At 40.0% G+C, this 15,932-nt stretch overlaps 1 protein-coding gene across 2 annotated transcripts in view; it reads right to left on the bottom strand.

Annotated features, from left to right (window-relative positions):
* Positions 1–15,932, bottom strand: part of Dock1 (dedicator of cytokinesis 1) — a 506,850-nt gene that overhangs the window by 362,674 nt on the left and 128,244 nt on the right. For both annotated transcript variants that reach the window (XM_031388636.1, XM_031388635.1), the window contains exon 23: positions 3,876–3,984. In XM_031388636.1, the coding sequence (XP_031244496.1) occupies positions 3,876–3,984 (109 nt within the window). The remainder of the gene's footprint in view (positions 1–3,875; positions 3,985–15,932) is intronic.

Genomic DNA, 15,932 nt, shown 5'->3' with positions numbered 1-15,932 from the left:
AAGAGAGACAGAGAGAGAGAGAGAGAGAGAGAGAGAGAGAGAGAGAGAGAGTATTAATGGTTCTATTTGCAAGTCCATGCTAAAGATATAAAAGTTGTAATAGTCTATGTGTACTATATGTATATATATCATATATGTTACATGCTATCAGCCCTGCCTCTTTAACCAAGCACTGACTACAAATGGATGGGAGGAAATATGTCTGAACCAAAAATATACAGATTTTTTTCTCACTATTCCCTATTCAGGACCACTATTTACATGGCATTTATATTGAATTAGGTATCATAAACTATATAGAGAAGACTTGATGTATTGAGGTGATAAGCTGAGCACTTGACAAAAGAAATCTTTCCTCTTCTTAAAAAAATTAAGCTAACAATAAAATATAATAGACTACAGAGGATGGTCAAAGGTTATTTGCAAATGCTTGTTCATGTTTGCAAGGGATTTCAGCATCTCAGGTCTCCATCGATCTTGGCTGAGTCCTGGAAGCAGTGTCCCACATGCACTGAGGGAGGACACTGTGTAAACACGTGACTCATCATATCTGTGTCCGTGTGGGAGCACTCTGAATATAGAGAAAAAGCACAGCAGAAGATCAGAGAGCTGATGTGATGAGCAACTTGTCTGTCTTCCGAACTTGAACCCAGGGAGGCAAATGAAAGAGCGTTGGAGGGGGCCATGAACAGGCACTGCTGTCAGCAGGCACGAAGCACCTTGTTGGTCCAATCTCCACAAAGCCTGAGTTCTCATTGGTGCAAACTGTCATATCTGACTGTTAGTTGTCTGTCATCACCTTCACACATTCAGACTGTTTGTCTGAAGAAAATAAAAGGGTAAACTTGGAGATTTGCGAGAAGCAGACCCGAGATGCCAGCTTACCCATGCTGAAGAGTTTGACGTAAGACATAAGGCGAAGAAGAAAGAGTATTATTTTTAGGCACATTAAAATCATGCCTCTTGGAGGGAAAAACCCACCCAAGCAGCTCAAATCCAACTGATTACACAAGGACACCATTCCAACACAGCTCCTTTCAGGAAGGCCAGATGGAAATAGCACCAGGAGAGGGTGAGAAAGGGGGCAGATGGGAGGACTTCTTCCTAAGGGCAGTCCATGGAGGAGACAAACCCTCACATGTCTGTGCATTACCCTCAGTTCAGAAGACTCAGATTCAATTGGTCTTAACTCCAGTCCCAGCCACATGTCCAAGTGGCAGGGGCCTGTGGCTCCACAAGACAGTGGAGAAAGCACAGAGAACCATGATGACATATTCGTTCTATGCTGCACAGGAAAGATGGGAAAGCGCCTCAAAGAACAGTAAAAAGTTCTGCTTGCAAATGTGGGCTGAGATCCATTAGCCCTTGTTGAAAACACAGGGCTTCCCAGCGAGCAATTTTACCACTGAACAACATTAGTCTAGAATACACTAAAGGAGACTAGAAGAAAATAGAAACCGCCTGAGTGCATCGTGTGTGGAATAGGGGCTGACATTTTTCACAAGCCATTTTCAGCTTCATCTATACAGTAAAGACACTACAAATGAGTGCACACAGAGAAATAAACAAACATACATGGCAATTTGCACAGTCAAGACAGTACAAACATACATGCTTACTCACATGCATTTACACACAGACACACAATTCTTGCGCCTCACACAGATGCATAGGGCTACACATACATCGATCTATTACATATAGGCACATACACACACTTGCAGGCACATGCACTGTGAGTACATACACATGAACTGCATCCCAGCAGCACCAGTGAACTAAAGCACATAGCAGTGGCGGCCCTTTGGAAAAACAATATTTAATCCTAGAAAATGCCCCAGTAAGAAAAAAGTAAGATACTTCACAATTCTATTTCCATTTCAATGTGGCAAAAACAGGAAGAGTAAAAATAGTATGTGAGCCAAGACCCAAGTCCAATGTCCCTTAATTCGGCAACACAAAAGAGCAAATGTGGTGAGATCATACAATACCAAATTAACAGTAAGGAAAGAAGAAACTCGTCTTCCAATGTGCTGATGGGAGGCCTGTAGCAAGCATGAACGTCACTGAATTTATCCATGTCTTACAATAAAACACCCACTGGAGGGAAAGCTTTCTGGGCTCCACTGACAAATGGTTTGACTACCGGGCAGGTAGGCAGACACCAGTCAAGCCCAATCAAACTTAATAATATAAGAATATATTTAGCCAACTAAAATTACTTCTGGCCTCGAAACTTCCTGGGACTGTTTTCATCTATTCTTGCACGATGTGCGTCTGTTTCTCTCAAATGCCACTACATTCCTCAGTAAAATGTACTGGTGCAAAGCTAATTTTAACCCTGGAAGGTTACAGTAGCCTTAGGCAATATCACACTGTCAAAACAACTAACCTAAAACTTTTAATATATGCAGGACACAGCTTTCTTCACAGACCATCAATCTGGGGGATATTCGAGTCAAAATTGGACTGAGAGATCACAAGACTTGGCCAGGAATCATCCTGAAGGCAGAGGGGAGGTCACAGCCTTAGCCTCAGTCAGCTGGGAGAATCATCTTTGTCAGTGGGAAAAGGAACCACTTCTGAGCACACACATCCTCATTCTAGATAGCATGGAAAAGCTTTTCAACTGGGAGATGGCATGTCCAAAACATTTTAACACAATAATAACAAGGAACTCATTTGAAATTATCCACCTTAAAAAAAGAAGAAGAAGAAGAAGAAAAGCTGCAGCTTCCGTGTGGAGTGTAAAGCTACAAGGACTCACTTAGAAGATTTGTTTTGTTCCTAGCTGGATTTTATCAGGCAGCGAACTCCAAATTGTACAGCTTGCTTGGTCGTAAATCAGCCCAGAAAAATCCACATAACCAAGATGCTCTAGGGTGAAGGAGCCTCAGGGCCTCTCCACACCCTGTCTCTGGGAGAACTCCATAGCAGTCAAGGTCCTAGAGGAGTCTCAAGCCTTCTTCTCAAGGACAGCAAAACAAGAAGAGGTGATCATAAATGGCTGAGGAGGGGCTGGGGAGATGGCTCAGCCACTAAAGCGCTCGCCTTGCAAGCATGAAGAACTGAATTCAATGCTATGAAACTCATTTTATAAAACAGAACAGGGAGCCAGAGAGATGCTCAACCATTATGCACGGCATAAGGAGAGTTTGTGTAAGCATACATATATACTCCAAGCACAGCAATACACTTTATTCTCAAAGACAAGCAGGCACAGAGAGAAAGATCCCTGGAGCTAGCTGCCCAGCCATGCTAGCCTACTTTTCAAGCTCCAGGTTCAGTTGTAGACCCTGTCTCAAAAACAAACAGTGGGTTGGACATGATGGCTCATGCCTTAAATCCCAGAACTTAGGAGACAGAGGCAGGTAGGTCTTGGTGAGGTCAAGGACAGCCTGCTCTACAGTGTAAATTCCAGGCCAGCCAGTGAGGAACGACAACCAATCTAAAACTCTAGCCTCAATATATGTGCATGTATACAAACACACAGACACACAGACACACAGACAGACACACACACACATACACACACACAAACACAGAAGAAATGAGTGAAGAGGAGGAACAATGGAGTTGCTTCCCCTTCACAACCTGACACCTCACCCCATCTACCTTAGGCTCTCCATAGAGTCTCAGATACAGGATGTCCTGACGAGCTGTGCATTAAACTGACTTTAATAAATTCCCTCTATTTATATAAAGTATATTCAGAACTTCTCTTCAATTGAGCAAAGAGATAAGCAATAGTTGAGCCCCCTAGGGAAGGGAGAGGGGAGAGCTCACTGCACATACACCAAGTTGACACTCATGACTAAGGGTCTCTCAGCCCAGGTGGGAGCTGCCTAAGCCTGGCTGATCATAGTAGCACCTACCTTCACCCTGACTGTGAGCTCAGACAGGCTGCTCATCATGTCGTTGATGGACCGGAAGAGCTGCAACAAGGACTCCACGAAGTCAGCCTCCCCCTTGTTTTCATACAGCCTGCAAGAAACACACAACATTGTGGGGACCTGATGTGCATCCTGCATCCGCAATACCTAAGGGAGTTGACGGGGGACCTGCGGGTGTATGAGGTACCATCTCCGGCATCCATCAAAAGGGGGTGTGATTTGACCTAGGACCATGCATCAGGCTGGACTTAGTCACAACACATAATGCTAGGGACTTGACACAGTTCATAAACCTATCTAGAGAAGAGATACACAAGGGAAAATCTGGAAAGAAGGAGACAGAAGGAAGAAGAGGAAGCATGTGATGGACTGATTCAGCATTAATCCCACTCCAAAGAAACCATAATTCTCACTTGACATGCTTTGTGCCCGTTTTCAATTGCCTGTTATTTATTTGATATTGTGGTACTGTGACTGGAGCCCTGGCCTCATGCATTCCTGGCAAGTACTCTGTGGTGGAGCTATATCTTCAGGCCTTCTGCCAGGATTCTTAACTCCTAATGTTATATAAGTAACATAAGGAGAGTTAATTGTCTAAATGTGACCAACTAGTATAGCAATTTGAAAAACGACATTCTATTGGTAAATTCACAATTATATTGAGAAACAGTACTACCCCAATGTAATCATTTAAGAGGCAATGGAGACCAAAAAACTGTCAAGAGCTTTGGCTATGCCTTAAATGGACAATAGGGATGTCGTACACTGGTTACGGGGATGCTGATAAATGCTGCTCATCATAAATAAGTCCCATCTATAAATTATTTATTAGTAGTTACTGCAAGTTGCATTTACATTTAAAATATAGCAGCGAAGATGTTTTATTAATGTAAACTAGTTTCCTGCCTAATTAAAAATATGCCCCACCTGAAACTTGTACACAATGGAAAATTTCATAAAGTCAGTGATAATTAATTACCCCAGAGGTAATCTTACATTTAAATGAGTTCCATTCTAAGGCAAGGAATTCTGTATAAAGTGGGAAATTGCAACCCAGCACACCTGTTTTGTAAATAAAAGTTTCTGAAGAGAGGTTTGTTTAAATGACGTACTGAACAATTAAAATTATAGAGTCATGAACTTCTGCTCACAGGTGTAGGGGAACAATGGCAGGCACTGCTGCAAATAATTGGGAGTTGTCATGATGTTACAAAACTAACATAAGGAGACTTAATTGTCTAAATGTAATGGGATCTTATAACCATTTGAAAATGACATTATCATGGTAAATTCTAAATTATATTCAGCCATGGCGCTATACCAGTGCATTCATTTTAAGAGTCCATGGAAACCAGGAAACTAACAAGAGCTTCACCTGTGCTCTAAATGGACAATGAGGATCTTGTATGCTGGTTCCATGAATGCTGATATATGCCACTTACTGTAAATAAGTTACAACTTTTTGCCACCCTAGGACATTTGCCAGCTCCTGCTACCACATGGCAGACGAGATTCAACACATAAATAAAAACTTCTAGAAAGTCAAGAGGAACTGGCACCCATCTCCAAAAGAAATGGCTTCAGTTTCGAAAACCAAGGAATGGGATCTCCAATAGAACAGTAGATAAAAGACAAACAAAACAAAGCAAAGCGAACTACAGCAGCTCCTGGGTGAGAACTCTGGAGAGCCTTGGAAAATGAAGTGTTGACCTCAGCTCACCAGCCTACAAGGCACCCAGCCCACCACTGGCTCTCAAGAAACCAAGGTGCTCAGACTGACCAGGAATTTAAGATGGTTAGTTTTAAAAGTCAGCCTAGGATCATCTGGAAGGAACACATTAATGAAAAATTAACTAGGACAGGTATGGAGGACTCTCTGGATTGTTAGTTGATGTGAGAAAATCTAGCCCACTGTGGGTGGCACCAGTCCCTACAAGGCAAGGACTCCTGAACAGGATTAGACAAGACGAAGTTAGCTGACAGCAGCAGGGTACAATAATTATCATTTTGCTCCTGAATGTGGCTGTGCCTGCCTTGACTTCCCAGAAAGAGTAAGACTGTGACCTAGAAATGAAAGACAAATAAACCTTTTCTCCCCCAAATTGCCTTTTGTTGAGGTATTTTTACCACAGCAACAGAAATGACCAGGCTTAGAGTACCATCATGCTCATGGGCAAACTCCAACGAAATGAAGAGGATCAATCCACTAGATGGAATAAGCCATCTCAAGAAGATGATCATACAGTCTAGAGCTTCCACAGCTTTGCATAGGTATACTCCAGCCTTCAAGCAGAACTCACTAATCTCAGCCAAAGAGGGTTCACATGGCCAAACCACATAGAAAAAAAGAAAATAATGATACAGACACAAGAGATGTAGTCAACTGATGGGAACAGCAAAGTTAGAGAGAAAATAGGGCTGGGGAGATGACTCAGTGGTCACAAAAACTGCAGTCTTACAGAGGGAAGATCCTAGTTTGGTTCCCAGTACCTACATGGCAGCTCACAACAGGCTCCAGGAGATACAGCACTCTCTCTTGCCCACTGTGGGTACCGTATACATATGTTTACACACAGAGAGGCATACGACCATGCACAAAACTAAAACTAAAATATATCTTTTTAATTAGAGAAAATAAAAAGATGGAATGTCAGAAAATAAAAGGTAGAAAAAAGTGAAAGTCAAGGTGGAAGATCATAATGTTCAAATAGATCTTTAAAATGGAAGTTCTCAAATTTAAAAACGTAATAACGAACATTGAGAAGTCACTGCATGGGCTAACTAGAAAGCAGACAGGCATGACAGGAACAAGAATAGTGAAATGGAAGACAACCTGGAGAAAAGACACTACGAAGATAAACAGAGGAGGAAAATACAGAGATGAGGGAGGAAAATGGATCACAGGGAGGTGATTTAGGATCAACAGAAACTAAAGTGCTTCGAAGGAAGGAGGTCAGGAGAAAAGGGATCAGAGACTTCAACCCCAAACCCCAAACACCCAGTACAATGTAAATGCAAAAGAAAGTGATCCTGTGCAGCCACAATAGGACTGCAAATCAACACAGAGACCTTAAACCTTGAGGGCAGCCAGGGGGAGGCACATATTACTCTATCTTTAAGGATGTAAGTGTGAGTCTGAAAGCAGACTCACCAGAAATGATTGAAACCAGAAGAAAATAGCAGAACAGCTGGAGGAAGAAAACTGCCAATCTGGAGGGCTGTGTCAAATGAAAGTATCTTTCCAACACACACATGAAATAAATCATTTTCATATACACAAAGCCTGTAGCTGATTCCTTCTGAAAGAGATTCTATGGTGAACTTTTTTGACAGAAGGAAAACGACCCCTGAGGGAAACCTGAAGTTTAAAGAGAGATGAAAAGCAAGTCCATGCCTAGAGCACACCCAATGAATACCGATTATACAAAACAGCAATGTGTGACAGAGCTCAAAATACATGTCGACTTAAAGTGCACGGCAACATTAATGCCAAGGACAAAGAGAATGGTATCCCCATCCTCTGTCTGAAGTCTCTGTGCTGGATGTAGCTAGCATTTTCCAGGGAGTAGAAATGGTAAATTAAATTATTCTTTAAATTTAGCAGGCTTGTTTCCATCTGGGATACTTATCCAAAAAGGTAAAAGATGTTTAAGATGTTAAGACAGCAGACAATAAAGTGAGAACTAGGAAACATTAAGTGGTATTGAATAAGGCAAGAGGGGAAGGGGAGAAACTGGGACCATGATGCTTAAAAGGAGAAAAATGAATAGGAAAAAATAATAAAGCCAAACAAATGAAAAAATGTAAAAGTTATTACAATCAATATGGATTCATTTTGTGCTAAGCCACAAAAAAAAAAAAAAAAAAAAAAAAAAAAAAAAAAAAAAACCAAGTATCTAGGACTGTAGAGGTGCTCAGGGGTTAAGAGATGATTGCTGTTGCAGAGGACCCACCTGAATTCTGATCCCAGCACCCTGCTCAGGTAACTAACAACTGCCTAGAATTCCAGCCCCAGGAGATATATTGCTCTTTTCTGCCATCTGTGAACCCTGAGTTCCATGTCCACACCCCATACAGACACACAAGCATGAACAGGATATTTAAAGTTTTTAAAAAGAAATGAGGCCTGGAAGCTCTAAGAAGGAGAACTGATGCATGCGTGTCTAATATCGTCACACATCTGCACAGCAGTTACAACACCACCACCAGGCAGGTCCTTTGCCCAGCATCTGCCCCCTCAGCCTAGGATTGATGCCAGTCTTGCTATGAATCACCATGTCCAACAACTACAGTTCAAGTATCCAATGCCATGCCATGCCTTGTTCTGGAGAATGAGCTCCCTTGCCTCAACCTCTGAATATATATGTTCACAGTCTGCTGAGGCATGCATACTCCCACCATTGTGTGCAGCAGTTACCATGGAACTGCTATTCCCAAATAAAGACCATTACATATTGGAGAATCTTTGTCAAACAGTAGATTACGGAAATATGAACAGAAATAGAAAAATGGTATCTAGAGAGGGAGAGACAGAATCACAATAGACAGACAGAAAGACAGAAAGACAGAATCACAATCACACACTGATTTGAATGAGAATCCTGCTCCTGGGTGTTAATGAGGGAAAGCTTGGTCCCAGTTGGTGGTGATGTTTGGGTTAGGTTTAGGAGGTGTGACCAGGAATAGGAAGTATGTCACTGGGGATGAGCTTTGAGCTCTGCCTCCTGCTTGCAGTGAGAGACATAATCTGTCAGATTCGTCTTGGCCACCATGCCTGCTGTCTGCTGCCTCCACTCCACATTCTGGAATCTGGCTTTCTGGAACCTCAAGTCCAAATGAACCCTTTCTTCCTGTAAGTTAGCTTGGTAATGCTGTTCCATCACAGCAACAACAAAGTAATTAATACAGATAGACAGTCAGATACAGGCAGACAGACAGACAGAAGGGAGAGACAGATGAGAGGTTAATGAATGAGAAATAGATAATTGATGTAGAGAAATGATAAATAGATATGGAGATGGCTGGCTGATAAGGACTGATAGAAATATATACAGAGAGATGATAGATGGATAGAGAACTATATATATAATTATATATAAACTATTATATATAATAGACCTAGATAGACATACAGAAAAGATATACAGGACAGAATGAATGAATAGATAATATTCTAGTTTCTTCTCCATTGCTGTAAGAAAACACTGGCCAAAAGCAACTTAGGGAAAAAGGGCTCATACTTCAGGTCATAATCTATAGCAAGGGAAGCCCAGGCAGAAACTCATGCACTGAAGACCTCTGCTTACTGGCGTATGCTCAGCTACCTTTCTTACATAGCCCAGAACCACGTGGGTGGGGAGGGAGGGGGTACTGCCACAGGATCATGGACATCCTAGATCACTGGCTCTCAACCTTCCTGACACAGTGATCCCTTAATACTGTTGCTCATGCTGTCGTGACCTCTTACCATACAATTATTTTCACTGCTACTTTATGGCTGTAATTTTGCTACTGTTTTGCATCAGAATGTAAATATCAGCTATGCAGATGGTCTTAGGTAGCCCCTGAGAAAGGGTTGTTCTACAACCCACAAAGGTCATAATCCACAGGTAGAGAGTCACAGTCCTAGACCAAATGACAGAATAACACCTCATAGACATGGCCACAGGACCATGGGCACAATCCTTCAACTGAGGTTCCTTGTCAGGAAACAATAGGTGTCACGTTGGGTCAGTTTGATAATAAAAATTAACTTGGATGAATAAATAGATGGATGGATAAATAGAGAGATAATCAAAAGACAAGTAAGTAGATAACATAGGTGATAGATATGAAAAACAGATGTTTGACAGTAGATCATACATACATACATACATACATACATACATACATACATAGGTAGACAGGTGTCAGATTTTGTTTTTTCTTATGTAAGTTAGTGTATGTGGTGGCCACAATGGGGCCTGGAATATAATCCCTTTGGAGCAAACAGTGAACTCTAGCAGACCCAATATGGAGCCTGTGGTACTCTCCATTCCCACAACATAGTTTTATCAAATTCATGAACTCTTTCACAAATCAAAATTCTCACTTATTAGTAAAGGCAGCCAATTGACTTTATATTATCTCAATATTGGAGATATTGGAGGGATCCCATAACTAAGCAGGCCAGAACTCAATGAACCCATCAACTATCTTTGAGGTGAAACTTCTATGAAGGCTCTTCTGTCGAGCACTGCGTTTTGGGGTGACTCCATAAAGGTAACCTTTTTTTCCTTGAGTGCCAGCAACAGGTCAGGGCAGAATTAACATAGCCAGGCTCAGCTGACCCTGCAATCAAAGGGAATAACTTCAACAAGAACTCCTGCATTAATGATGTCTACCGTGTTTGAAAGATACTTGAAGTTATGGCCACATCTGGTTTTTTGATGGCAAATCTCTCTTAGTTCTATGTCTAAAAACATTTTTTTATTGCATGCCGGATAGAAAATTCTCATGTCAAAGCTGTTATGATTTTTCTTAATCTGCAAATATATAATAATAATAATAATAATAATAATAATAATAATGTTACTTTTTGCTTTAATTCCTTATGTTCTGTCTTTATCTGCAATCTACTTTTTCTCACACTAAAATTATCCAGTTATTCAAGGGAGTTTGGAAATTTATTTTACTGAGTTCTAGCCAAAATGAAAACATCCAAGCATTCACTCCTATGTTCATTTAGATCAAGAAAAACAACAGTAACAAGAACAACAACAATAAAAGTAGAAGAGGTTTATTTGAATACCATGAGCTATGTGAACTGCTGAGGCTGAATAATTTGGTCACAGGCTTCATAAAACTACAAATAAAAATCTTCAAGTTCCATTATCTAAGCAGGTGACCTTAACTTGTTCCATTCTGCCATAAATATAATTTTCACTCAACTATCTTTATATAAACTAATAAATTTACATTACCATCTTTCTGCCTTATGAATTTTTGACAAAATGAAAATAGAGATACCTGCTGGTATTAGCAGACTAACTTAGCCTGGATTCCATGGCTTGGCCAGGTTGTAATAACTTCTGTTAGATATTAAAATCAAACCATAACTTTGACTTAAAAATAAAGAAGTAAATAAAAATATAGTGTAATATCTATTGCCTCCTTACATTAAATACAGATACTTATCTTTTAAGGTTTATCTTTGACAAGGAAATAACTGAAAATAAAGACTCTGTGTGTGTGTGTGTGTGTGTGTGTGTGTGTGTGTGTATGTAAAATATCTTTAATTTCTTCAAATATAATCAAAGAATACATTAGATATGAGTTAAATGGTATGTTTAAAAGCAAATTAGCCACATGAGCTAAAGTCTACAAGTAGTATTTTGTTTGTTTGTTTGTTTGTTTGTTTTGTTTTTGGAGACAAGGTTTCTCTATATAGCCCTGGCTGTCCTGGAACTCACTCTGTAGACCAGGCTGGCCTCGAACTCAGAAATCCACCTGTGTCTGCCTCCCAAGCGCTGGGATTAAAGGTGTGCGCCACCACTATCCGGCTCAGTCCAGAACTGCCTAGTACTACAAGTAGTACTAAATAAACAAAGAACTCCATGATTCCAATGTAAATTAAAATAATAAAATAAATTAAATATAAAATTAAAGTCTTCATGACTTTTTGAAATCTGTTTAACACAATATATAACTCAGTCTATTAAAATATACATTTTCATACACTGTCAGTATATGGGAAAAATTCAAGATATATTTCCTCTCTGGACTTGACTACAAAACTGACACTTAAGAGTTTGAAATACAAGCTGATGGGTAATTCTATATAGAAAGAATAAAATGAGAAAGTAAAGCATGTTCTGATGAGGAAAACTTGTAATATAAAATTCATCCTTTCTTTGTGAAAAAGAGTAATTGTCTAAATGCAGAGAGTCGTAGAGCTTTATTTTAAAGTGTCCATTTAAGGAAGAAAGCAAAGTCAAGCTGGAACTGGGAGGCAGGAAGGAAAGAGAGACAGAATTACAATGAGAAAGAGGCATTTTTGGTAAAGAAGGGCAAGAAAAAAAATTTTTTTCAGATATAACAAAATGAAGTTTTTGTCGAGTGGTAGAATGGTAGGTGTTGTTCCAAAGTGAAGAAGAGGAGGCGCAGGAGAAAGAAGAGGAGGAGGAAAAGGAGAAGAAGCCAAAGGAGGAGGGAGAGGAGGAGAGACAAAGAACAGGAGAAGGAGGAAGAGGAGGAAGAGGAATAAGTCAGAAAGGGACTAAGTGAAACCTTACGCATGCTTCAGTCTAAGAGCTGGAGGTTTGGGAAAGACTCATCTTACAAAAGGAAAGTTATGCAGGTTTATAAAGCCTTTATAGTATTCTCTAAACCCTAACCTATACACTAAAGTGAAGCCTGGGTCCCACTCTTTCTTTATGCAAATAAAAATTCTAAGTGTGTGTCTGTTCCTAGTAAATCTTAAAAAAAAAAAAACTAGCTTAGGATACAAACATTTTTTTTATTTTATCAAGATAATTTTTGTTTTGTTTTGTTTTTTAATTACAAATGGTTAAAACTTAATGATTGTTTTCCCTACGACATCTGTTTGTTAGGTTTGTTTTTAAAGATTATCTTTTGCTTGCATATATGTATGAGAACCATGTATGTACGGTGTTGATAGAGGCTAGAAGAAGTCATCAGTTCCCCCTGAATTGGAACTGGAGATAGTTGTGACCTGCAGTGTGAGTCCTGGGAACTGAACTTAGGTCTTTACTAAGGAGAGCAAGTGTTGTTAGCCCCTGAGACAAACCTACAGCTAGACATCTGTTTGTTTTGAAGTCCTTTAAGTACTACATTTAAAGTGATTAAGTCTGACTTGTAACTCTAGTTACATGAGTAAGAATTACTTTTATAATGTTTGATTATTGATGGAACATATTATTGATTGCAAAAATCTTTAGAATTCTAGTAATCCATGCCATTTCCAAATTCTATATGCAAATGGAATTTCCTTCTTTCTTCTTTTATTTCCAAACAACCCATGCCTTATATTTACTGTATCTTTCTGTTTGCTTATTTGTTGGAAGTTCACTGCTTAAAAAGATAACCATTTCCAAAGAATAGAACAGAAGAAAGGAACTTATCCATAGACACAAACAGCTCTCCAGAGAACTGGTCCTGCTAAGCTTCCTTACAGCTCCCAGTGGCAGAAAGTGTATAACACTGATTCCCAGGCACCAATCACTTCTGCCCCTGACATGGGACCAAACGAGCAACCAGGAGAGCAATGTGTCTCCACAATTTATAAGCAAAGCCTAACTACAGGGCTGGTGATAAACAAGTAGTTAGAAGTATCATCTTTACTTAAAAGAAGAATAAAAAATTGTTAAAATCAAAATGCAGTTTCTGTGCAGACCCTATTCCCCGAAAGTACCTAAAACTGGAGGCTGTGAAGAGAATGTCCTCAGCATGAACGTCTCACAGAAACCAAAAGGAGAGAACCTGCATAGCACAGGAATGCATGGATGGGCACCACAGTTTGATATTTTTAGAAATATATGCCCTGCAACCTTGGACTGAGATCGCTTTTGTCTATTCACTACAGCCAAAGATGATTATTCAAAAATATCTGACGTAATCTTCCTCTCTTGGTCCTTAGAAATATCCCATTGCTTTGTCCTCTTTAAAGGTGTTCACGGTTTAACATGACTAGTGTTCTAATTACAATCCTATGCCATTCTCACAAGCCAAGGACAAAGAAATAGCATGTGCTTCAGAAAAATCTCCTAGTGGTTTTTTTTTTTTTTAATTTAGGTTGAGAAATAGAATCCAAAACCTCACAACATTATATACAAACAAATGAAATTTCCAATTTAAAGAATTGTAAGAGCCACGCAGTGGTGGCCTGTATGCCTTTAATCCCAGCACTTGGGAGGGAGAGGCAAGCAGATTTCTGAGTTCAAGGCCAGCCTGGTCTATAGAGTAAGTTCCAGGATAGCCAGGGCTATACAGAGAAACCCTGTCTCTAAAAACCAAAAAAAGAAAAAAAAAAAAAGATTTATGAATTGGTAACTATAGACACATGTCAGAACACATACTTTAAGCTGGGCACAGAGATTAATCCTAGTGCTCAGGAGGCTGAGGAAAGGGTATCACCAAGAGTTCAAGACCAACCTTAATCACATTATGAATTCCAAGACAAGCCTGGGCAAGGTGGCAAGGGAATCTTCAATATAAAACACCAAGTGTTGGAAAATAAAAGAATGAGGAATGAAACCTACACACTAATCAAGACATTAGGGGAAACTCTCAAGTTGACTAAAGACTAAATCTATGTAACAGACAACAGTTATCAACCAATAGGCCAACAACAGCTCTTTCAAACCTGTAAAACACGATCAATGGGCCTTTAATATATTTGAAATCCTACAAAGAACCTCTGGAGGATGACATTTTAATAATAAGTTGCTCTCTTGGCAAACAGTACACTCTGGCTAATGAATGCTTAGCACAATGCAGTGAGTCCTTTGAAACATCTCTCTGTAATGAAAGATCATCAGGAAGTCTCTAGCACTTTCCATCCTGGTTTCATCCAATATACCAGAAGGAGTCACTCATTTGACTTACTTTAAAATGTAGGAAGGATGGGTAGTACAAGCCCAGAAGCTTATCAATAAATAAATTGATGAGTGATACTTCCTCATTCCTTGTTCTACTTTCAATGAGAATTCATTAACAACATAAGGTGACAGGCTCTTTGTATATGATCTATATTCTATTTTGTGACCCAAGGAACAAGACCACAAAGACAGATCGGCATAACTTAGTCATGATCAATAACTAATTATTCACAAAGCTAACACCAGATGATAGGCAGAAACTACAGCACACTAAAGAGAGTCACAGCGCGAAGCAATGGCTAGACAGAGGCCAGCATTCTGCAGGTCTGCAGCAGAGTGTGTCCGCCTTGGGCTTCTATTTAATGTGGTCCACCCACACAGAAGGCAGAAAAACAACAGCAGAAGAGCCTCTGGCTGCCTGGAGCTTTCACTGGGTTCACCATGAACCAAATTTGTTTGGGCCAGAGTTGCTGTTCTCATTCCAAGACAAAAAAGAGCTCCCTAAGTAGAACAAAGAGTATGGAATGGGACTGTACCATAGAAAGGCAGGCACGGAGCACACTAAGCATCAACATCCCTACCTCCCAAGTTTCATCTCTTTGTTCTTCAGAAGAATAATTACTTGCAATTATCCCCGAATTTAACACAGCAACTATATTATACTTGAAAACACAGCAGACCATTTTGAAAGGAGAAAAAGAATAGACCTCAAAAGTTTGTTCCAACTGAAAATAAAAGAGAGAGAGAGAGAGGCAGTTGTCAATCCCAGCTGTGAACGCAACTGCCCCTCTCCCAAGTCAATGAACACACTGTAGGTAAGAAAATAGGAACTCCACCTTGCTTTTCTCCCCACCTCTGAAAATATTCTGCTTAGAGCCTCTGTTGTTCAAATATTCCAGACCTCTGGCAGGGAAACCAGGTTGTTGCTACCTCTTAAAGTAACCCATTCAAAACAGGAATGGGCTAAGACTCCAATCAAGTTCTTGAAGTCAAAGATAAATGTCATGGAAGGACAAGACACAAAGCATCATGGGCAGGGAAACAAAGCTTCTGGCAGAAGTGGCTCTGGTTGGAAGGGCATGAGTGCTTTCAGACCCTGGGATCCATAACATACTAAAACACCTCATGGTTTTTCAGCCCCAGATATAAAGAAAGGTATTCCCTCATATCTACACAATATGGCTACAAGTGCACTTTACATTCTGAAAGGCACATATGTTCTTTCATCCCTCAAAGAACCTGGTAGACAGCTAAAACCCACAAATGCAGAGGGTTTGACAAGGACATGGAAAGTGTGATATAGAGAGGACTTAAGTTATTGAATGAGAATAGAACAAAAAGAGAGAGGTTATGAGAATAGGAAAAAGACAATGGAGAGCAGGACACCAAGTCATTACGACCCCCATTGTGTCAGTAAAGAAGACTGTGACTCCAGACAACG

This window comes from Mastomys coucha, unplaced genomic scaffold (assembly GCF_008632895.1).
Source record: "Mastomys coucha isolate ucsf_1 unplaced genomic scaffold, UCSF_Mcou_1 pScaffold21, whole genome shotgun sequence".
Classification (NCBI taxonomy): domain Eukaryota; kingdom Metazoa; phylum Chordata; class Mammalia; order Rodentia; family Muridae; genus Mastomys; species Mastomys coucha.
This window is presented reverse-complemented; position numbering and strand designations above follow the sequence as displayed.